The sequence below is a fragment of the Theropithecus gelada genome, chromosome 13 (genome assembly GCF_003255815.1).
Source record: "Theropithecus gelada isolate Dixy chromosome 13, Tgel_1.0, whole genome shotgun sequence".
Lineage (NCBI taxonomy): Eukaryota > Metazoa > Chordata > Mammalia > Primates > Cercopithecidae > Theropithecus > Theropithecus gelada.
The window spans coordinates 69251879-69275420 of NC_037681.1; the positions used below are offsets into that span (position 1 = coordinate 69251879).

General features: G+C 41.7%; 1 protein-coding gene across 1 annotated transcript in view; it reads right to left on the minus strand.

Annotated features, from left to right (window-relative positions):
• LHCGR (luteinizing hormone/choriogonadotropin receptor) overlaps window positions 1–23542 on the minus strand; it is a 62892-nt gene that overhangs the window by 13668 nt on the left and 25682 nt on the right. The window contains exons 7-8 of the mRNA XM_025354275.1: window positions 13525–13593; window positions 8453–8527 (exon numbers count right to left, since the gene is read on the minus strand). Coding sequence (XP_025210060.1) covers window positions 8453–8527; window positions 13525–13593 — 144 coding nt within the window. The remainder of the gene's footprint in view (window positions 1–8452; window positions 8528–13524; window positions 13594–23542) is intronic.

Here is a 23542-nt window from a genome sequence, read left to right on the forward strand (position 1 = left end):
AGGGATCTGTAGTGCCCACAGTCACTTCTAAGGAGCTAACCAAGCATCTCTTCAAGCCAATACTGTCATGCAGGGGCCTTGGGAACACAGTGGCTTGGTTGTGTTTTGCACCTGAGCCAGAGGCAGCTTTCTTTGTTTGTCTAGTGACCAAGTAGATGGACAACTTGCTATAACAGCTCTGCCTACAGGATGTGCTAAACTGAAGAGTATTCAGTCAACCTACAAGATTTGGAGTCTGGTGTGCTTTGCATATGATACATGTAGAAAAAGACCCCTAGGATAAGGTTGCCAGAATTTGAGAGCAGAGAAAGCAGTGGGCAGGAGCCACAAGGTAGTGGAAGTCATAAGTAAACAGAAGTTATAGGGTTGAGTGGAGATTAGAGGGAGTTAGGATTGATAGTGGCAGAAGTTAGGAAACAGAAAGATGTAGGAATTTTAGTGGTGGGAGTTAGGAAGTAGAGTCAGAGGTCGATAGTGGCAGGACTTATGAAGTAGACAGAGAACTGGACAGTGGCAGGAGCTAGGAAACAGATGAAGTCAGGGGTTGACAGTGCGAGCTAGGAACTAGCACAGTCAGGGCTCCACAGTGGCAGGAATAGGAAGTAGACAGTCAAAAGTGGATAGCAGGAAGGAGTTAGGAAATAGAGAGTGAGGGGCTGATAGGGACAGGAGCTAGGAAATTAGACAGACTTTGTGTTTTACACTGGTGGAAATAGAAAGTAGACAGAGTCATGAGTTGATCTTGGCAGGATCTACATTATGAAGAATAACCAGGACAGCTCATTTCCTTCCCTTGCTCAAACCCCCAAAGCCTCCCTATCTCACTTAAAGAAAAGACAAAGTCCATATAGTGACCATAGCCCCCACCATGATCCAGCTCTCTGCCACGTCGCTGTCCTTATATTCTATGATTCCCTTCTTTGCTCACTCTACCATATTGGCCTCCTTGCTGCTCTTCAAATACACAAGGCAAGATTCTGTCTCAGGCCTTTGCTTTTGCTGTTCCCCCTCCTGGAACACTTTTCCTGCAGATAATCACATAACTTGCTTTCTTACTTCCTTTAGGTATTCATTCAAACGACACTTTTTCGGGATAGTCTTCCCTCACCATCCACTTTAAAATAGTACTCCCCCCTCCAGAACTCCTTTCCCGACAACCAAATGAGTTTTCTCCTCTACAACCGATAGCATTTGGATGACTACATATTTTATTTACTTATATGATCCTTGTCTGTCTTCCCCATTCGATGAAGGCAGAAGTGCTTATCTCTTCTTATTCTCTGCCATTTCTCTGATGCCTAATCCAGTGACTACTGCAGAGTATGGGTTCATAAGAGTTAGTGAATAAATGGATGAATAAACAAACAAATGAACTGGGTTACCTTGCTCACCATTTTTCTAGAACTTTTTTCATTGTAAAATGACATGCCTGTTTATTGCTTTGCCTGTTTGTTGTTGTCTCCCTTATGTGACTGTCATCTGGTTAAGGGCAAGGTCCAGAGCTATTTTGCTTACTACAGTCTGTTCACCACGGTGCCTGGTATACAGGATAGGTTCAATCAATGTTTGTTGGATAAATAACAGCTGCTAGAGTAGGTTAGTGGTGTCGTGGACTGCCCCTTCTGTGATGGGATAACCAGTTGCCCTGTGAGAGCAGCACAGTAGTTGGAATGCTGTTGCATTTATCCCTGAAACCTGACTGCAACTTCAGGTCTCTGCAGGATGTTGGATGTTTCATGTTGGATGTTTCAGGCTTTGTCAGATTCAATGTTCTATTTCTCCTAACTTTCCCATGTATCCTTTTTTTTTTTTTTTTAAATACTTTAAGTTCTGGGGTACATGTGCACAACATGCAGGTTTGTTACATAGGTATACATGTGCCATGTTGGTTTGCTGCACCCATCAACTCATCATTTACATTAGGTATTTCTCCTAATGCTATCCCTCCCCCAGCACCCCCACCCCCCAGCAGGCCCTGGTGTGTGACGTTCTCCTCCCTGTGTCCATGTGTTCTCATTGATCAACTCCTACTTATGAGTGAGAACATGCAGTGTTTGGTTTTGTGTCCTTGTGATAGTTTGCTGAGAATGATGGTTTCCAGCTTCATCCATGTCCCTGCAAAGGACATGAACTCATCCTTTTTTATGGTTCCATAGTATTCCATGGTGTATATGTGCCACATTTTCTTTATCCAGTCTATCATTGATGGGCATTTGCGTTGGTTCCAAGTCTTTGCTATTGTGAATAGTGCTGCAATAAACATACGTGTGCATGTGTCTTAATCCTTTGGGTATATACCCAGTAATGGGATTGCTGGGTCAAATGGTATTTCTAGTTCTAGATCCTTGAGGAATTACCACACCGTCTACCACAACGGGTAAACTAATTTACACTCCCACCAACAGAGTAAAAGCATTCCTATTTCTCCACATCCTCTCCAGCATCTGTTGTTTCCTGACTTTTTAATGATCGCCATTCTACTGGTGTGAGATGGTATCTCTTTGTGGTTTTGATTTGCATTTCTCTGATGACCAGTGATGATGAGCATTTCTTCGTATGTCTGTTGGTGGCATAAATGTCTTCTTTTGAGAAGTGTCTGTTCATATCCTTTGCCCATTTTTTGATGGGGTTGTTTGTTTTTTTCTTGTAAATTTGTTTAAGTTCTTTGTAGATTCTGGATATTAGCCCTTTGTTAGATGGATAGATTGCAAAAATTTTCTTCCATTCTGTAGGTTGCCTGTTCACTCTGCTGATAGTTTCTTTTGCTGTGCAGAAGCTCTTTAGTTTAACTAGATCCCGTTTGTCAATTTTGGCTGTTGTTGCCATTGCTTTCAGTGTTTTAGTCATGAAGTCTTTGCCCATGCCTATGTTCTGAATGGTATTGCCTATATTTTATTCTAGGGCTTTTATGTTTTTAGGTCTTACATTTAAGTCTTTAATCCATCGTGAGTTAATTTTTGTATTAGGTGTAAGGAAGGGATCCAGTTTCAGCTTTCTACATATGGCTAGCCAGTTTTCCCAACACCATTTATTAAGTGGGGAATGCCATTTGTTTGTGTCCTCTTTTATTTCGTTGAGCAGTGGTTTGTAGTTCTCCTTGAAGAGGTCTTTCACATGCCTTGTAAGTTGGATTCCCAGGTATTTTATTCTCTTTGTAGTAATTGTGAATGGGAGTTCACTCACGATGTGGCTCTCTGTTTCTTATTGGTGTACAGGAATGCTTGTGATTTTTGCACATTGATTTTGTATCCTGAGACTTTGCTGAAGTTGCTTATCAGCTTAAGGAGATTTTGGGCTGAGATGATGGGGTTTTCTAAATATACAATCATGTCGTCTGCAAACAGAGAGAATTTGACTTCCTCTTTTCCTGGTTGAATACCCTTTATTTCTTTCTTTTGCCTGATTGTCCTGGCCAGAACTTCCATTACTATGTTGAATAGGAGTGGTGAAAGAGGGCATCCTTGTCTTTTGCCAGTTTTCAAAGGGAATGCTTCCAGTTTTTGCCCATTCAGTATGATATTCACTGTGGGTTTGTCATAAATAGCTCTTATTATTTTGAGATACATTCCATAAATACCTAGTTTATTGAGTGTTTTTAGCATGAAGGGCTGCTGAATTTTGTCGAAGGCCTTTTCTGCATTTATTGAAATAATCATGTGGTTTTGGTCATCGGTTCTGTTTATGTGATGGATTACATTTATTGATTTGTGTATGCTGAACCAGCCTTGCATCCCAGGGATGAAGCCAACTTGATTGTGGTGGATAAGCTTTTTGATGTGCTGCTGGATTTAGTTTGCCAGTATTTTATTGAAGATTTTTGCATCGATGTTCATCAGGGATATTGGCTTAAAATTCTCTTTTTTTGTTGTGTCTCTGCCAGGCTTTGGTATCAGGATGATGCTGGCCTTATAAAATGAGTTAGGGAGGATTCCTTCTCTTTCTATTGATTGGAATCATTTCAGAAGGAATGGTACCAGCCCCTCTTTTTACCTCTGGTAGAATTCGGCTGTGAATCCATCTGGTCCTGGACTTCTTTTGGTTGGTAGGCTATTAATTACTGCCTCAATTTCAGGACCTGTTATTGGTCTATTCAGAGATTCGACTTCTTCCTGGTTTAGTTTTGGGAGGGTGTATGTGTCCAGGAATTTATCCATTTCTTCTGGATTTTCTAGTTTATTTGTCTAGAGGTGTTTATAGTATTCTCTGATGGTAGTTTATATTTCTGTGGAATCAGTGGTGATATCCCCTTTATCATTTATTTATTGCATCTATTTGATTCTTATCTCTTTTCTTCTTTATTAGTCTTGCTAGCAGTGTATCTATTTTGTTGATCTTTTCAAAAAACAAGCTCCTGGATTCATTGATGTTTTGAAGGGTTTTTTGTGTCTCGTGTGGGTCTCCTTCAGTTCTGTCCTCATCTTAGTTATTTCTTGTCTTCTGTTAGCTTTTGAATTTGTTTGCTCTTGCTTCTCTAGTTCTTTTAGTTGTGATGTTAGGGTGTCGATTTTAGATCTTTCCTGCTTTTCCTTGTGGGCATTTAGTGCTATAAATTTCCCTCTATATGCTGCTTTAAATGTGTCCCAGAGATTCTGGTACATTGTGTCTTTGTTCTCATTGGTTTCAAAGAACATCTTTATTGCTGCTTTCATTTTGTTATTTACCCAGTAGTCATCCAGGAGCAGGTTGTTCAGTTTCTATGTAGTTGTGCAGTTTTGAGTGAGTTTCTTCATCCTGAGTTCTAATTTGATTACACTGTGGTCTGAGAGACAGTTTGTTGTGATTTCTATTCTTTTACGTTTGCTGTGGAGTGTTTTACTTCCAATTATGTGGTCAGTTTTAGAATAAGTGCGATGTGGTGCTGAGAAGAGTGTATATTCTGTTGATTTGGGTTGGAGAGTTTTGTAGATGTTTATTAGGTCCACTTGGTTCATAGCTGAGTTCATGTCCTGGATATCCTTGTTAATTTTCTGTCTCATTGATCTGCCCAGTATTGGCAGTTGGATGTTAAAGTCTCCCATTGTTATTGTGCGGGAGTCTAAGTCTCTTTGTAGATCTTTAAGGACTTGCTTTATGAACCTGGGTGCTCCTGTACTGGGTGCATATATATTTAGGATAGTTGGCTCTTCTTATTGAATTGATCCCTTTACCATTATGTAATGGCCTTCTTTGCCTCTTTTGATCTCTGTTGGTTTAAAGTTTGTTTTATCAGAGACTAGGATTGCAACCCCTGCTTTTTTTTGCTTTCCATTTGCTTGGTAGATCTTCCTCCAGCCCTTTATTTTGAGCCTATGTGTGTCTTTGCGTGTGAAATGGGTCTCCTGAATACAGCACACCAATGGGTCTTGACTCTTTTTCCAATTTGGCAGTCTGTGTCTTTTAATTGGGGCATTTAGCCCATTTACATTTGAGATTAATATTGTTATGTGTGAATTTGATCCTGTCATTATGATGCTAGCTGGTTATTTTGCCCATTAGTTGATGCAGTTTCTTCACAGCATCGATGGCCTTTACAATTTGGTATGTTTTTGCAGTGGCTGGTACTGGTTGTTCCTTTCCATGTTTAGTGCTTCCTTCAAGAGGTCTTGTAAGGCAGGCCTCGTGGTGACAAAATCTCTCAGCATTTGCTTGTCTGTGAAGGATTTTATTTCTCCTTCACTTATGAAGCTTAATTTGGCTGGCTATGAAATTCTGGGTTGAAAATTCTTTTCTTTAAGAATGGTGAATATTGGCCCCCACTCTCTTCTGGCTTGTAGGGTTTCTGCTGAGAGATCCGCTGTTAGTCTGATGGGCTTCCCTTTGTTGGTAACCCGACCTTTCTCTCTGGCCGCTCTTAACATTTTTTCCTTCATTTCAACTTTGGTGAATCTGACAATTATGTGTCTTGAGATGGCTCTTTCGGAGGATTATCTTTGTGGTGTTGTCTTTATGTCTCGAATTTGAATGTTGGCCTGCCTTGCTAAGTTGGGGAAGTTCTCTTGGATAATATCCAGGAATGCTTTCTAACTTGGTTCCATTCTTCCCATCACTTTCAGGTACACCAATCAAACATAGATATGGTCTTTTAACATAGTCCCATATTTCTTGGAGGCTTTGTTCGTTTGTTTTCAGTCTGTTTTTCTCGAATCTTGTCGTCTTGCTTTATTTCATTAATTTGATCTTCAATGACTGATATCCTTTCTTCCACTTGATCAAATTGGGTATTGAAGCTTGTGTATGTTTCACGAAGTTCTCATGCTGTGTTTTTCAGCTCCATCAGGTCATTTGTGTTCTTTTCTACACTGGTTATTCTAGTTAGCCATTCGCCAAACCTATTTTCAAGGTTTTTAGCTTCCTTGTGATGGGTTAGATCACGTTCCTTTGGCTTGGAGAAGTTTGTTATTACCCACCTTCTGAAGCCTACTTCTGTCAACTCATCAAACTCCTTCTCTGACCAGTTTTGTTCCCTTGTTGATGAGGAGTTGTGATCCTTTGGAGGAGGAGAGACGTTCTGGGTTTTGGAATTTTCAGCCTTTCCGCTCTGGTTTCTCCCCATCTTTGTGGTTGTATCTACCTTTGATCATTGATGTTGGTGAGCTATGGATGGGGTTTTGGTGTGGATGCCCTTTTTGTTGATGTCGATGCTATTCTTTTCTGTTTGTTAGTTTTCCTTCTAACAGTCGGGCCCGTCAGCTGTAGGTCTGTTGGAGTTTTCTGGAGGTCCACTCCAGACCCTGTTTGCCTGGGTATCACCAGCAGAGGCTGCAGAACAGCAAATATTCCTGACTGGTCCTTCCTCTGGAAGCTTTGTCCCATTGGGGCACCTGCCGGATGCTGGCCAGAGCTCTCCTGTATAAGATGTCTGTCGGCCCCTACTGGGATGTGTCTCCCAGTCAGGCTACATGGGGGTCAGGTACCCTCTTGAGGAGGCAGTCTGTCTGTTATCAGAGCTTGAACGCTGTGCTGGGAGAACAACTGCTCTCTCACAGCTGTCAGGCAGGGACATTTAAGTCTGCAGAAGCTGTGCCCACAGCTGCCCCTTCCCCTAGGTGCTCTGTCCCAGAGAGATGAGGGTTTTATCTATAATTCCCTGACTGTGGCTGCTGTCTTTGTTCAGATATGCCCTGCCCACAGAGGTGGAATCTAGAGAGGCAGTGAGTCTTGCTGAGCTGTGGTGGGCTCCACCCAGTTCGAGCTTCCTGGCAGCTTTGTTTACACTGTAAGCATAAAACCACCTACTCAAGCCTCAGCAATGGCAGATGCCCCTCCCCCGCCAAGCTCCAGCATCTCAGGTCTGCTGCGCTAGCAGCGAGAATTTCAAGCCAATGGATCTTAGTTTGCTGGACTCTGTGAGCATGGGACCCACCAAGCCAGGCACAGGAGGGAATCTCCTGGTCTGCTGGTTGCAAAGACCATAGGAAAAGCACAGTATTTGGGCAGCAGTGTACCATTTCTCCAGGTACAGTCTTTCACAGCTTCCCTTGGCTAGGAAAGGGAAATCCCTGGACCCCTTGTGCTTCCCAGGTGAGGCAATGCCCCGCCCTGCTTCAGCTGGCTTTCTGTGGGCTGCACCCACTGTCCAGCCAGTCCCAGTGAGTTGAACCAGGTACCACAGTTGGAAATGCAGAAATCACCCATCTTCTGCATCAATCTTGCTGGGGGCTGCAGACCAGAGCTGTTCCTATTCGGCCATCTTGGAAGCAATTTCCCATGTATCCTTTAAACCCTTTTTAACTGAGAGAGCCTGGTCCTAATCCTTGCACCCTCAGAGAACCTGACAGCACCTCAGCCCTGTCCAGCCAAGTGCCAGGGGCAAGCCAGATCTCTGGTCTTAGATTCCCATGAATGGATTCCAGGTGGGTAGCCAGCCTCTTTGCCAGCACATGAGGCCACCACCCCCCATATTTGGTGTTATGGGTTGAATTTTGTCCCCTGTTCACGTCGTATCTTGACGTTCTCAGTACCTTAGACCTTATTTGGAGATAGGGTCTTTACAGAGGTAGTGAAGTTAAAATGAGGTTATTATGGTGGGCTCTAATCCATGACTGCTATTCTTATTAAAAGGGGCAATTTGGAGATATACACATACACACACACATACATGCACACACATACACAATACCATGTGAAGATTGGAGTTATGCTGCCACAACCAGAAAGAACTAGCACAAGCTAGGAGAGGCCTGGAATAGACGCTTCCTTCACAGCCCTCAGAGGGAACCAATCCCTGCTGACACCTTGATTTTGGACATCTGTCTTCCAGAACCATAAGACAGAATTTCTTTTGTCTAAGCCTGTCAGTTTGGGGTACTTTATTATGGCAGCTGTGATACACTTGGTCTTTCCAACAGCAGCCTTTTCAGGTGTAGAGGCTGATGTCTCACATATCAGCTTGGGGATGATGTGGAGGGATCACCCTAAGCAGCCCTGTTGGGGTACAATGGGCAGGGAGGGGAGCCAGCACCACTCTACTCACAAGATTTTCGGCCCCGTGGCCCCACGGAAGGCTCCATTGTGCATCTTCTCCAGATGTATGTTTTCCTTTAGCTCCCTGTGGGGAAGGACATTTTCCTTAGTGGAGTTTGTACCTCATGTGTAAGCATTCATAGCTGTGTGTACACATATTTAGACCAACCTATGTGCATGGTGGTAGGGTTAGAAGGGGAAAAAGGGGGAAGTGGAGGGAGAGTGGGAAAAAGACGTGCTAGTCCTTAATGAAATAATGAAATTGCTGGCATGTGTGTTTGGCCGCTCCTTTTTTCTTCCACTACCTCCTCACTTGGTAGAACTCTGTCCTGTAACTTAAAGTACTCACCCGCTCCTGTGTTGGAGTTATGAAAGTTTACCACCAGACAGCTGGGTAAGGTTGAAAATGCTGCTCCAAGAGGCCAAGGCTTGAAGGGCTGAAGTGCAACCTACTCTTTGTTAGCCTCTCGGCCATTGTGACCTTGGAGGTCTCAGAGTGTGCTAATAGTTATATATTGAAGTTTGCAAATACTTGAAAAAGTAGGGTCCGTTCAGAGTTATCCCTTTTGTAGTGTAATTTGTATTCTTTTTCTTTCAGATATGCATTTCTCAGTGGGTGAGAAAGAGGACTTACAGCCTCTGTAGAAAATTGCCCCATGGAGCTGTGCAGTGTAAATGATCATGGCCAGGTGTGTGTGTGTGTCATGGAAAAAGTGTTGAGGGCCACTACTCTCAAGGCCGTGGAAGAAGCCAAAAGCTGTTATGGAAGTAGCTCCCTGAGGGCTCTGCTGCCTTGAGTTCAAAGTCATTCCGGCTAAACTCCTTAGGAGCAGCACAATCTGGTCCTCCTAGGCAGCCTCCTTTCTGGGCCCTGACACTGGTATCTCTAAGCACAGGCCCTTCTCTGAGTAGTCGAGGGAACTAGAAGAGGAATCCCTGGGCACAACCCTGCCAGCCTTCTTTTGAGCACTTCCTCTCTGTAAGAGAATGGTTGTGATTCACAGAGCATCTGGAAAACCCTGGATGGTGGGCACAGTGTGCATCTGTCATTGGTGTGATGATTTCAAGCATGGGAACATGATTCTCTTACCACCATTACAGTGTACACAGCAAAACAAACATACTAACATCCATTCCCCACCCTCCTTGCTGTTTCAGAACTGCAAAAGCCCCTGCATTTCACTCTCTGGGTGGCTGTTTTCCACATTTCTACTAAGCATTTTCTTTGGAAACCCTCAGCCCTTTCATCAGAATCCACCTGTCAATCTCACATCGTCCCATCCCCTGGGTGTATTTCCACTTTCAAAGAGATGAGATTGTCAGAGTCAATTGCTGTTTAAAATCTAAATCAAAAGAAATTTTTCTTCCTAAACCTCCATGACTCTTCTTCCTGATGTGTTTTGTTTTAATTATATTCAGTTATAGTTATACATCATTGAAACTGGGCTCTGTGAGCAAATTATTCTTGTGTTAGCCCAGTCAGATTAATTGTTCAAATTTCATGACAGAGCGTTTCACATGTTTTACTAAAACCCAGATCTTTCTGTATACTGATAACTCTGTATTACGCAACTTGGTCAAAAAATAAATTAATTTCCCACATTTTCCTGGAGGTCACTTTTGAGAATTCTCCCAATGACGTGACCTTGCAGGTGTGAGAAGCACAGGCAGGATGACCTTTTGAAGCACAGTGGAAGAAGCCACAAGTTCCACCAAAGTTTTCCCAGCTGGGGTGCTCTGGGAACAGTAGGGACTGACTCCCAGACCCCTCAGGTGCCTCAGGGCCACCTTCTGGGGCTGCTCCTGTCTTTCCTGTGTCCTGTGCTGCCTTAGTAAGTCAGGTGTTTGCGAACTTTGCAGGACTTCGGTATCATTGTGTTCTGAACAACTTTGGACAGGCCTATGTATGAGAAAGGCTGAATGTATTGTTTGAAAATTTTGCTTGACAATTTTGAAAACTGCTTCTCCCCTGCTACTTAAACTCTTTAATGTGTGACCTTGCCCTTAGAAGAGAATTCGGACTCCTTTCCCATGGCTGCTCAATCCTGCTCCATCTCCTTCATCTCCAGTCTCCCCCTTGCTAAAGACCCTCCAGCCATACGGGCCTCCTCTCAATTCTTGGGACTTACCAACTTAGTTCCTTTTCCAACTCAGGACCTTTGCACATCTGCTCCCTCTTTCTGTAATGTGCTTCCCTCACTGTTGCCACAGTGGAATCCTTGTCATCCTTCAGGCTCAGCCTAAATATCACGTCCTCAGTGAGGCCATCCTGGGTACCTTGCCTAAGTTGGTCACCCCTCATACTCTCTCAGATCTCAGTAACAGGTTATGTCCTTCTTAGTATATATTACCCTTGTAATAATTTTATCTATTATTTGCTTTTTTTGTCTGTCTCTTTTGATAGATCAGAAACTTCAAAAGGGCAGGGACTGTGTCCTCTCTACCGTCGCAGACTCAGTACCTAACACAGTGCTTAGTATATCAGTGGTGCTTAATAAATGTTTGTTGAATGAAATTAAGTTTGTTCTTGGCAAACTGACTCATGTCCTTGGTTTCCTCTTTCTTACAACAGTGAGATGCAGGGCATACAGAATGTTGACTAATTGGACTTTTCATAGTTCATACCCATTTTGGTATCTCTGTAACAGTTGAAATGCTGCTGACCACCTGAAATCTTCCCTCCTAAATTTCTATTTTTCCTGACCTCACACAGACATACTGTGTTGGTTTTCCTCCCATCTGTTTTATTTTGCTCTTGCTTCTTATGCTCATCTTGTTTCCCTTTAATTTAATATTCACTTCTTTTGTTTTTCCCCCTGTTCAGGTAACCTCAGCCACACAGGATTTCAGCCATCCCCTCTATTCAGATGACCCTGGCACTTGTGTCTCTAGCCCTGCCCTACCCCTTCCAGCCTTCCATCCTTCCTGCTAACAGATGAGCCTTCTTTAAGCACTCATCTCGTACTTCCAACTCAGAACTTTCAATGGCTTCTCGTTTTCTGGAGAAGAGAGTCTAAACTCTTTACTATGGCATCTGAGGCCCTTCCTGTTTTGTCCCTAACTTGTATCTAGAAAGTACTATTTGCTGATCTCTGAATACATGCTATACTTCTTCTTCTGGACCATTCTTCTTGCTGTCCTCTGCTTGGAAGGTGTTTTTCCTCTATTTTTGCCTAAGTTATGCCCAGCTCAAAGCCCACCTTTCCCAGATACTTTTTATACTTTCCTTTCCTCCTGCCTCGAAGTCCCAGAGAACTTTACCTCTCTCTGGGGAGGCTTCATGCTTTGCTTCTGTTTTAGTTAGTACTTAATGTGTAGTTTATACAGCATTTGGAGATGCTTCTTCCTATGCTGTAAGCTCCTGTAGGGCGACACTAGGACTTAATCATCTTCATTTCCCCTCAAAATATGACATGTTTCTTCAAACACAGCTGATGCTTCATAAACATTTGTTGAGTGAATAATGGAATGAGGCATCTGAGAGAACTGTGCCAGGAGATGATATAAATGCCTCTGATTTAAGTTTGGCAGAAATCGATTCAATTGGCCTGAATGAACCCTTCATTAACTTAAGGATGCTTGTTGATGAACCTTTCATTAAGTCATCAAGTCAAAAAGAACATGAGGGCAAATTCACCCCATGATAGGAGAACAACTTTAAAAATTCTACCATTTCTTGAACACTTAGTATGTGCTACTATGCTGTGCTAAGCACACAAAAATATAATCTTGTTTAATTGTTTACTTATAATTAATTATATTGTATAGTACATAATAAATAAGCACCTACTATATGCCAGGCACTGTGTTAAGTATTGAGGATATGAAACAGATCTTTTCATTTCGGTGGGGTATCTTCAAAAAAAGCCTATTAGTGGATCTACTTTATGAATGAGGATACTGTGGCTTAGATAGGTTAAGTAACTTGCTCAAGGTCATACCAGCTGTTAAATAGTGGGACTGGAGTTTGAGTCTTACTGATTGTCTCTTAAGTCTATTCTGTTAGCCACCAAACTATATAGTATGTATCAGTATAATAGAGGCTTTGGTTAGATACCTATCATTAAAAATAAATAGCATATTGTACAGAATTTTGCTACCCAACTTTAGACTGTGCTACCCAACTTCAGACTGACAGCATCAGCATCTCCTGAAGCTTGTTAAAATTGCAAATTCTCAGGCTCTACCTAGATCCACTGAATCCAAGTTTCTGGGGGTAGGGCCCAGGAATCTGTATTTTAAAAATCTGCAGGTTCTTCTTAGGTGTGTAAAAATTTGAGAAGCATTAGTCTAGATTACAGCTTACACAACTTATTTATTTTAAAGGCCTTTTTATTTATTTTCCTTAATTTTGGCTTTAATTGAACTTTTCATGTGCTCTCAGTTTTTATTAAGAACAAATTGTAGGGTGACTGTCACCTCACCCTGTACTTGCTGTGGTTCAAATGTCCACAGCCCCACAAACTTTGTGAATATGCCACTCTTTTAGAAGAGGATCCATAGAAGGAAAGAGAGGTCAAGAACAATGAGGGAAACAGTAGCGATGCTCTTCTTGAGTTAAAGGCTGTTAACATGAAGAAGTGGGTAGGGTGTGGTGAAAACACAAGGCTCCCTACCTTGTGGAAAATGAGCTTCCTCCCGCACTAGCAGTACAGAGATGGGACTCCCTGAGTGGGTCTGTTGTGGCTGATTAGACTGGTAAATGGTAGTGTTATCTGATTTCTCTGCAGTGGGGCCAAGGGAAGAATTTCTTTCTGAAATTCTGCTTCCTCTAACACACCATCAACCTGAGTGAGGGGGCTAGAGAGGGAGGCACTGAGGTGGAGGAGGCATAAAGTAGGGTGTTGAATATTTCAGTAAACTGTCAACTTCAATGTATCCAGGCTGCATCTGCCTTTGAAATCAGGGTGCTGTGGGGTTTCTAGCCAGCCAGTTGCCTAGTAACATGCATGAAACACTGAGGGCTAGCCACTTGAAAGTTTATTTTTGCCCTGAGTTAGTTGCTGAAGATTGAATGTGATCTTGTAGCCAGAGTAATATTTCATTTTTATTCGTGAGCTGGGGAAATGAGCAAATACTTACAGTGAAATCAGTGTCGTCCCATTGAACGCATGACTTTGTACTTCTTCAAATCCATTTCCATATAGTTTGCTGAAGGAGGGAGGAGAGGGTTTAGGAATGGGAAGAAACTGAAAGAAACAGTTTGGAAACACATTTTTCCTCCTGTAACATATATTACTAAGATTATTACAGGCATTCATAATATCTAGTTCTCTATCATCACCGCCACCATCAATTTATTAAGTGGCTATTAAGTGCTAGATACTTCATCAGCCACTCTATGTATATTTTATGATTTAATCCTCATCATCATTTCCATTATACTGACAAGAAACCTAAGCCTCAGTGTGGTTATGTAGCTTGCTTAATGTCAAAAGGAAAACAGTGGCATAGCTGGGATCCGAGGCCAGAGCTGTTTAACACTTAAGCCTTTCCTCTGGTTTTGCAGGCCTGTGTGGGCATATGGGTTTTCTGGGTGTTGAAAGCTGAGGGCAGAGGAAGCCTCCAGCACTGAGCCAGCTTTTTTTTTCTTGGGTGAGTGTGTGATTTTGCTGATGTCAAATTTGGCTTCACAACCAAGAAGATTTCACTGTCTGTAAACAGTTCTTTAAGACCATTAGTGGGTAGTGAATCAATTTACTTGGGCATAACCAGCATTTAAAAAACTACATAGAAAAAATAAAATGTATTAGAGCATTTTGCAAGTAATTAGGGTATTAATTTTTATGAAATTTTATGCCACCATTTTTTATAGTATATATCTATAAATACACATACATACATACATATATACTTCTACCCGGAATAAGACATAAGAGGATCCTTAGAACACAGATACAGGGAAATGTTTGAGCCAAAAAGGAATCTAGAGGGAATCAAGCAGCACATCGTCATTTTGCAAAGAAGGAAATAGACTCAGTGAGGGAAAGTAACTTGTCTAACAAGTTTGAAAGCTACTGACTTAGATGGAAATATTTGTATAAGTTCTTTGTGAATGATGATGTAAAACCCACCTGAGAAAGGGCTGTGGTGTGACGTACTGTTAAGCTCCTTATATCTGCCAAGACCCTAACTTCCCTTTGCAGGGTTGCTGGAAGCTGGCCAGGGACAGGCTGTGGGGTGTGACTTGAGAAATGGCTCAGAAATGTGCTTCACTTATTCCTGCTCCAGGTAGCTGTTGTCTTCAAGGCCTCTCTAGTCTTTGTTAAATAAAATGAGCATGGAACTTCACTTTACAGGGAGTGTGAGTGTGTGTGTAACATCAATAGCATGTATGTACTCTGTGTGTATGTATGTGTGGTCTCCTCCCATCAGCCCACAACACAGCTGAGACAAACCAACATATAAATAAAGGTGTGACTCATTTTGAAGTATAATATGTAAACTCTGAAATTCAGAAAATATAACTAGAGGTTACAAAATAGTTCTTAAGTCTCCTCATTAGATTCAGTTCAAAGAGGGCAGGGGAGCATATTTAATTCATTTCTTAAAGCCCTGGGGCCTCACAGAATGCCTGGTACCTAGCTCAGTCAATAGCCTGGGGAAAGCAGCGGCTTTGCCCTTCCCTGGGAGGGGGAGGCTTCCATGGCTTCCCAGGCTCTCATATGCTTTCTTCTGAGCTTCTTCAGAGTTTACGGCTACACATACTAGCTCTCCCATATTGGATTACTGGATGCCACTTTCAATAGTTTTCATTCCCTTCTATATTGTAGAATCTGAGGCATGTTTCTGAACCATTTCTCAAGTCACACCCCACAGCCTGTCCCTGGCCAGCTTCCAGCAACCCTGCAAAGAGAAGCTAGGGTCTTGGCAGATTCAAGCAGCTTAACTTTACATCACACCACAGGCCTTTCTCAAAGAACTTATATTTCCATCTAAGTCAGTAGCCTTCAAACTTGTTTGGTTATGATTTATGGTAAGAAATTCATCTTACATACTCCCATTTGGTCATCCCATTCATTTAATGCATATTTACTGTAATACTCTCAGGTGCCAGGCACTGTTCTAGATACAGGAGGATATGTTTCTCTGGAGGAGGTAAACAAGAAAACGTAAAATATAATCATGGGTCAGATGACGATAAAGCAATGGAGGCAGAGCCAATCAGCTTCACATATTAGCTCTCCCATATTGGATTACTGGATGCCACTTTCAGTAGCTTTCTTCCCCTTCTATATTGTGGAATCTGAGAACATAGGGACAGGGTTGATGCTTGCCTTGCATAATTATACACAACCTTGTTGCCTCCTTAGAAGCTCAGTTTCACCGCAATTCTTTTTTATTTTACACTTAAGATATTATTCTTTGGCAGTCTCCTGCCATTTTAGGGGCTGCATTCCTTTATAGCAGTCTCTTTTAGATAAAGGAATCACACCCTTTTTTCTGAACTTCCTTAAGTTTGATGTCTTAGACGCTTGCCCAGTATTTGTCAAAACTTTCTCGTCCATCCACTGAATTAGAATCACCGGGAGTTGCTTGTCAAAAATGCAGACTCAGACCTACTAAATCGGAAACTAATAGTGGCATCCCAAAAATATGCACTTTTATAACAAGCCCTCCCAGTGAGCCGTCATATGCCAGTTTGAGAACCCTTGCCCTAGGGTATATCATAGGATGATACTGTTCTTATCACTTCCATGGGGCAAATCAGATGGTCATTGGCTTAGAATTGTATCCAGAGTCTAGTTCCTGAATTGCTTTCTCTACCTTCTAAGTGGTGGCACTACATGTGTAGTAGATGAAGAAAAAATAGCCCTTGCTTTGTTTTCACCAAAGCTGCTAATAGTTGTCTAGATGCCCATGAGCCCATTACTCGTCACAGCTGCATGCTGCCCTGATCCTTGTTTTGATACATGTTAGGATTTTATGCTTTTCTGTTAGACTCACAATGTCATTGCTGTAAGTGTACCCTTGTGGTTAAGTCTGCAGGCACTGAACCCAACTGCTTGAATCCCAGCTCTGCTGCTTACAATCTGAATTACTTTGGGCAAGTTACTTACCATCTCTGTACCTTGATTTCCTAATCTGAAAATATAATAATAGTATCAACCTCATAAAGCTATTGTAAGGACTAAAAATGTAAATATGTGCTTAACATTTCTAAGTAGGTTCTGGAATACAATAAATGCTTCATGTGTTGGTCCTATTATTATTATTATATTTTGCAGTAGCCTCCAGCCTTCTGACCAGAACAGAGGGAAAGGATCTCCCTTTCCATGCTCTGGACAGGATTTCTGTCAAATACAGGCATCTTGTTTAATTGAACTATCATCCTTCTCCACTGAGGTAGGGGGTCTTTCTCTTCCTGGGCAGAGCAAGTCAGGTCAGTGGCCTGGACTTCCCCAAATGTACTCACATGCTGAAGGCTCTCAGATACCTTTGGTCTGTACTAGCATCATGGACTTTTTTGGCTTTAGACATTTTCCATGTCTTTTTTTTTTTTTTTTTCTGAATAGCCTCAGTCCTGCTTGTCTCAACTTTCTAAACAATGTGGCCCACTGTTCCAGTTGCTCTTGTCTCTTTTCTTACCAGTCACACACAATAGAATGTGCTGCCTTGTTTTGATTAAAAGAGAAGCTTCCTTACTCTGGAGAAATTACAAATGTGAGTGGGAGACCTCATGCTGTCAGGCTTGCACAATGCTTTTAATGCCCTCAAAAAAACATCTGGAGAGTCACTTCAGATAACTTTTTTACAAAACATCATGGTGTCAGAATTAAATGAGGAAGGCTTCCTTTGCTTTACTTTGACGATTTTGTTACAGGCACAAAAATGAAGATTTTCACCTCCCCCAACTTCTCCTCTATTACAATAGCTGTACCTAACTTTAAAGCATTGTCTAGGTTCTCTACTCAAATGTCAGTAATTGTGAATCAGACAGAATGGCACCTTTTTGTTCAAAATAAGATTTGGGCTTTAGATATTAATCACAGATGATACTCTAATTCTGAATGCTGCTTTATGATGAACCCCAAGTATTCCTGGGGCTCTACAAGCATTTCTGGGGTTCTAATATTAACAGTATTAGAAATTCTTCTATAGTTCCCTTTTGGATCACCTGGTTTCTGGATGATTTTGAAGAAGAAAACTTAATTTATGTTTACAGATACTCAGGGTCTCAAAAAAGTGGCCCCATTGCTAAAAGGCAAAGCATGCTGTTTTAGAAGATATCTTTTAGAAAATATGGTGGTATATTTGTAAGTACTTTTTTTTTCAAATGACTACACAAACAGCATTCTAAAGAAAGGAAATCCTAAATTCACCACTTTCTTCCCTGTGTGGAACTTTGCTGAAGTCCTTTTATAGCTGAATAATTCCTCATGTATGAAGACACTTCTCTAGTGGATGTGCTGGCAGTGGTTAGATGGGTACCTGTGACCTGGTTACTATGTGCTGCTGTAACCCTAGTTATGCATCAGGGTCCCCCCACTTCTGGGGCCTCACAGTCTCTATAGCAAGGGATCCCTGTCCCTGGATTGCTGTGCCTCCTGCCTCTCAGCAGCACTGAGTTTTCATGTTTCCTTCTATCTCAGCCATGTTCATGTCAACTTATATGTCTTTACTATATGTAATAATAAAAAGGGTGACAGGCATCAGAAAGAATGATAGCAATAAAGGATTCCAATACGTTGAATAAATTTTTTGAAAAATTCACATTCTATAGTGATACTCAAAAAGAGACAGACTAAGAGAGAACAGGGAAAAGGGGGAAAAAAGTAAGCATCTTCTTTACAGAAAGGTGTTGGCTAATACATGTAGAAGAATGATAGCATGTAAAAAACTACCATTTTGTTTAACTCCCCTTGTAACAACCATGTAATCAATGGAGGCTGAAACCATTGGATGAAAAGTTGTTGGCCAACTGAATAGTCACACAAACTCACAGTGTACCACCATAGTTTACTTGTTAATGACAGAGGAAAATGTGCTCTTACAATAGAGATCTGGCAGTCACTGCCTTAAGCGAGCAGCCAAGTAGTGTGACAGTGTGACATCCTGGTTTGATGTAGTGCGAGAGGCACAGCACCCCCTTTGCAGTGTTCCTGTAGAAATATTTGACCTGAATCTAGTCATGGCAATATAGTCAGCTGAATCCAGACAACTGTCTTGGGCTCCTCAAAGGATCCTATGTCATACAGAACAGAGGAAGGAAGCTGGACAGTTTGGGATATGGGGGAAGATGTGGGAGGTGAGGTTGGGCGTACAAAGGGAAGTAACAGCAAAAATGCAATGCATAAACTTTGATTGGATTCTTAGTTCTAAGAAAATCTATAAAAGACATTTTCATTTGAATATGGACTGTAGGTTAGATAATATTATTCATGTTTATTTTCTTAGGTGTGATGGTGTTGTAGTTATGTAGAATGTCCATGTTTTAGAGAGATACATGCTCAAGTATTTAGGGATGAAATGCCATGATGTGTATAAAATTCTTTTGGATGGCTTGGCAAAAGGGCAGTGTGTGGTATATACTCACATACACAGAGATGGAGTGGGTGCGGCAAGCTGCTAATAGTTGATGAATCTACATAAGGTGTATGGGGTGTTCATCATACTGTTCTTTCCATCTGTCAATGAAAAGACAAATGGAAAGTGCCTCAATTTGTCAGTTAAAAGTTTCAAAAAAAAAAAAAAACATTTAAAAGGAGATGATGAGATGTGATGTTTTTAAGATGGTCTAAAACAACTGGCCTGCTCCAGGTTGCTAAGTATGAGCTTTTAACTGTGATTAATTGTAATTGTGATGATTGTGTAGTTGACGCAAAGTGATTTGATTCACGGGAGGCAGTAATCCCTTTGAATAGACAGAGAGAGAGGTATGTCAAAGTGGGATGACCTGACTAAGGCTGCTTGGCTGGTTAGACACAGAGCCAGGACTGAAGCCCAACCTCCCTGTTTCAACACAGTGGAGAGACCCAGCAATCTCTCTACTGTGGCTTGTCATGGGTACAGCCTGGAATTGTCATGCCTTTCCAGACATCACTTCTCTGTAGGGTCTTAGAAAATTAATTGCCGTGACCTTTCCATTTCTTTGTGGAGTTGAGATGTGAATCAAGATTGTCTCTTTTTTTTGAGACTGGTATGACCAATCACCTAGAATATTTTAAAGGTAGTGCAGCTAAATTCTGCTTATTTGGGAAGGAGGGACATTTCAAGGTGGCCTCTTGAGGAGATTTAATAAACAACCAAAGTGGCTATAAAGGGACATAAGAGCATAATGCATAGTTTTAGCATTAGCCCCACTGAGTTTCTCCAGCATCAAGTGAAGTGTTTTGTTTTCATTAAATGAGCTCACAGTTGGTAAAGATTTGGGTCGGGGGAGGGCAAGACAGGTTCTACAAAAGGCAAAATCTCAAATACCACTAATAATGAAAAGAGAAGGCTTGCTTTCATTATTTTCTAATTAGAGAGTTGAACTTTATAACTGAGAAAATAAGGCTTTCCTCTTTAAGTGCAATACCCTTTTTCCAGCAGGGTGCTCCACATGATCCTTTGCTTACAGAGGGGCCCATTCAGCGAGAACAAGTGCCAGGCAGAAGACTCATCACTCCCCTTCCAGATGAAGGGCCAAGAATGAGAAGGGGGATGGAACCACAATGTCCCACAGGCTCTCTGGGAGAGACAGAGCCTTAATCTTTATTAACTTCAGAGTGGGGGAAATTACACCCTACTGGCATGAACTCTTTTTCTTAAAATCATGAGCAACATAAGTTAATGTCCCTGTCATAAAGAAAACCATGAAGCTCTCTGTCTCTGTGCACATACTGAAGTATGATGTGTGAGAAGGAATCTTTGGTTACTCCTTGAGTCTGGTGGGGTGTCCCAGTCTTGTGAGCTCATAGTTACCTATGGGTTATCCCAACATTGATTTTCTTCTTCACCCTCCTCCATGTCTTCTGCCCTTTCATTCCTACTTCACTCCACTCCCATCATTGTACATTTACCTGGGAGGAGTACCTGTTGGTCTCTGATTATTTTTAGATTTAGATCAAAATCGAAGGGAGTTGTGGATATTTGTGATCTTTGAATAAAGTCTACTCTATTGAGTAGATTATTTTGTTACTTTTTCCAGAGTTACCTCCAAGCCTGCCTCCTTGTTCTGGCACTTAAGGGTCTCTGCAATTCAATGTCCTCTCTATCTCAGCCAGTTATCTAAACTCACTTTCCGTTCCTTAAATAGCATGTTTACTCCCAAGTAGTAGCTTCACCCTGTTCTCCTCCTGCCATGCTTTTACTCCTACTATCTCTTCACTTGGATTCCTTACTCTGCCTTTCTCTGTATGTGGTACCACATAAATGTTAAGAACATGATTCTGGAGCCAGACTGCCTGGGACCACATCTTGGCCTGAGATAGAGATACTTAACCTCTTGGTGCCTTGGTCTCCTCGTCTAAAAGTAGGGTTGATAGTTCCTACCTCATAAGGTTCTATGAGACTTAAAAAGTACTTAAAAACAGTACAGGTATTTAATAAGGGCTACATAAATATTAGATGCTATTATCACACTTACCCATATAAATGTTACTGATTCCATAGGTCTGATTCAAGTCTATCAGCTCCACTATAAAGCCTCTTCTGACTTCCCCAGCCCAAGAGGACTTCTCTAAGATCTTTTTTCTAGGTACCACACACTCTGATAGTGAATATCTACTATCTTGTATTATCCTTTTATTATTTTATGTCTTTCCCCTCATTGAGATTATGAACTTCTTGAGGACATGAATCTAATCCTATGTATTTTGTATTCTTGATATAGACATGGGGAGACCCCAAATCCTAAGGCATGTGATATCACCTCATTTGGAGTTTATTTGGTGAATACCTTGTTTTTGGTGGGGGACATGATGAATGAGTAGTTCCAGATCCAGTGGTGAGTTGAAAACACTTTATAAGCAGCAGGCAGAGCTGTGGTGTATGAGGGAAGTGGCAGGAGTGGAGAGACTGTTGAGAAATATTTCTAGGATCAATAGAGTCTCCTTCCCAGTGTTCAAGAGTTACAAGTAAAGAGTATGGGTTATTTTTGAAATTATTTGTGGTTGCTGCTCTGTATTCTTTTGATTGCAGTAATCTGAGATGAAGCTACATAGTCACAGCTTTGTAACATGACAACTATACATGTAAAATTACACCTACACAAAGTAAAAGTACTATACAAAGGCAGTGTACCAAGGATACCAATTTTTAGAATCCAGTGATATAAAAGAGAGTCCTCTGAGATGGTCTCTTCTTTTGCTTCACATCTATCTCTTCATTTCAGAGTCATTCCAATCCATGTTCTCTCTTTTTTCTTTAAGGGTGAGCTCCTTTATTGCCTCATCACAATTTTGCCATGGGCTGTAACCAAAGCAGAAAGAGTGAGAGGGATATGGATTTTAGGAGCAGAATTAAATAAGGGTCGTTGGGCTTTAGGTATAAAGAAATGAGGCCGGGTGTGGTGGCTCACGCCTGTATTCCCAGCACCTTGGGATGCCAAGGTGGGCAGATCATGAGGTTAAGAGATCGAGACCATCCTGACCAACATGGTGAAACTCTATCTCTACTGAAAACACAAAAATTAGCCAGGTGTGGTGGCATATGCCTGTAGTCCCAGCTACTCGGGAAGCTGAGGCAGGAGGATCACTTGAACCCGGGAGGTGGAGGTTGCAGTGAGCTGAGATTGCACCACTGCACTCCAGCCCGGTGACAGAACGAGATTCAGTCTCAAAAATAAAATAAAATAAAATAAAGTAAAATAAAATAAAATAAAGTAAAATATGGTGCCCAGGATGCTGCTTCTGAATGGTAGGGCAGTGGAAAGCTCCCATGTGAAGATGTATGGCAGGGATTCCAGAGGAAGGGAAGTCTGGCAAGTGTCCTGTGAAGACCATGGGTTGAGTTACCTTAGTGTAGTGCTCCTCAAACTTTAATACACATGTGAATCACTTGGGATCTTGTAAAAAGCATATTCTGAGTTAGTAGGTCTGTGGTGAGCCATTTCTAACTAGAGGATACAGTTTAGATCTATGTTTCCACAAAATCTTATTGCAAATTATAATCCCCAATGTTGGAGGTGGGGCCTGGTGGGAGGTGACTGGATCATGGGGGTGGTTTCTCATGAATGGTTTAGCACCATCCCCCTAGTGCTGTTCTTGTGATAGAGTGCTCATGAGATCTGGTTGTTTAAAAGTGTGTGACACCTCCCTGCTCTCTCTCTTCCTACTGCTCCTGGCCATGTGTGGTGCTGGCTCACCCTTCACCTTCCATCAGGATTGTAAGTTTCCTGAGACCTCCCCAGAAGCTGAGCAGATGCCAGAATCATGCTTCCTGCAAAGCCTGTAGAATTGTGAGCCAATGAAAAGCTCTTTTCTTTATAAATTATCCAGTCTCAGGTAGTTCTTTATAGCAATGTGAGAACGGACTAATATACCAGTTCTCAGAAGATGCTGAAGATGATGGTTCATACTTTGAATAGTGAGGCCTTAGGAAACACCGTGAAAGGATAGCCTGGTAACCTGAAGAGTAACTGTCAAATAAAAACACATTATTTTTAAGTATTAAGGGATAGAGAGAATGGGTATAGATAGTGTTGCTTCAGAAGCAAAGTGGGAGGGACCCAAGAGGAAGGCGAAAATGAGAGACAGAGCAAGGTCCATTGATAAACTACTTTTCCTACTTGGAGAATATCCTTCCAAACTCTTCCCTGTTGAAATCTTGAAATTTCTGTGCTATTTTTTAGCCAGGAAAGCCACACCTCTCTAGACTGTGTCTTCCCAGCCTTAGAGCATTCTTCATTAATGCAGTGAACAATTTCATAAGTTTGAGACTCAGTCACTAAAAATCCTTGGGGCCTAGGTTACCTTTAAACTGAATTGGTTGGTTGCTTGTCATGTGAACATATGACCCAGCTGTGATCTTACACAACTCCTTTCACCCTTAGCATTTTAGGTCAAGAAGAATGTCACCAGTGAGTGAGGAATGTGGTAAAACATGAGAAAAAGCTCACCCCAACCTAGTAGTGAGAATAGCAGGAGGCTGTACGGCAGAACATGAATCTGGGAGT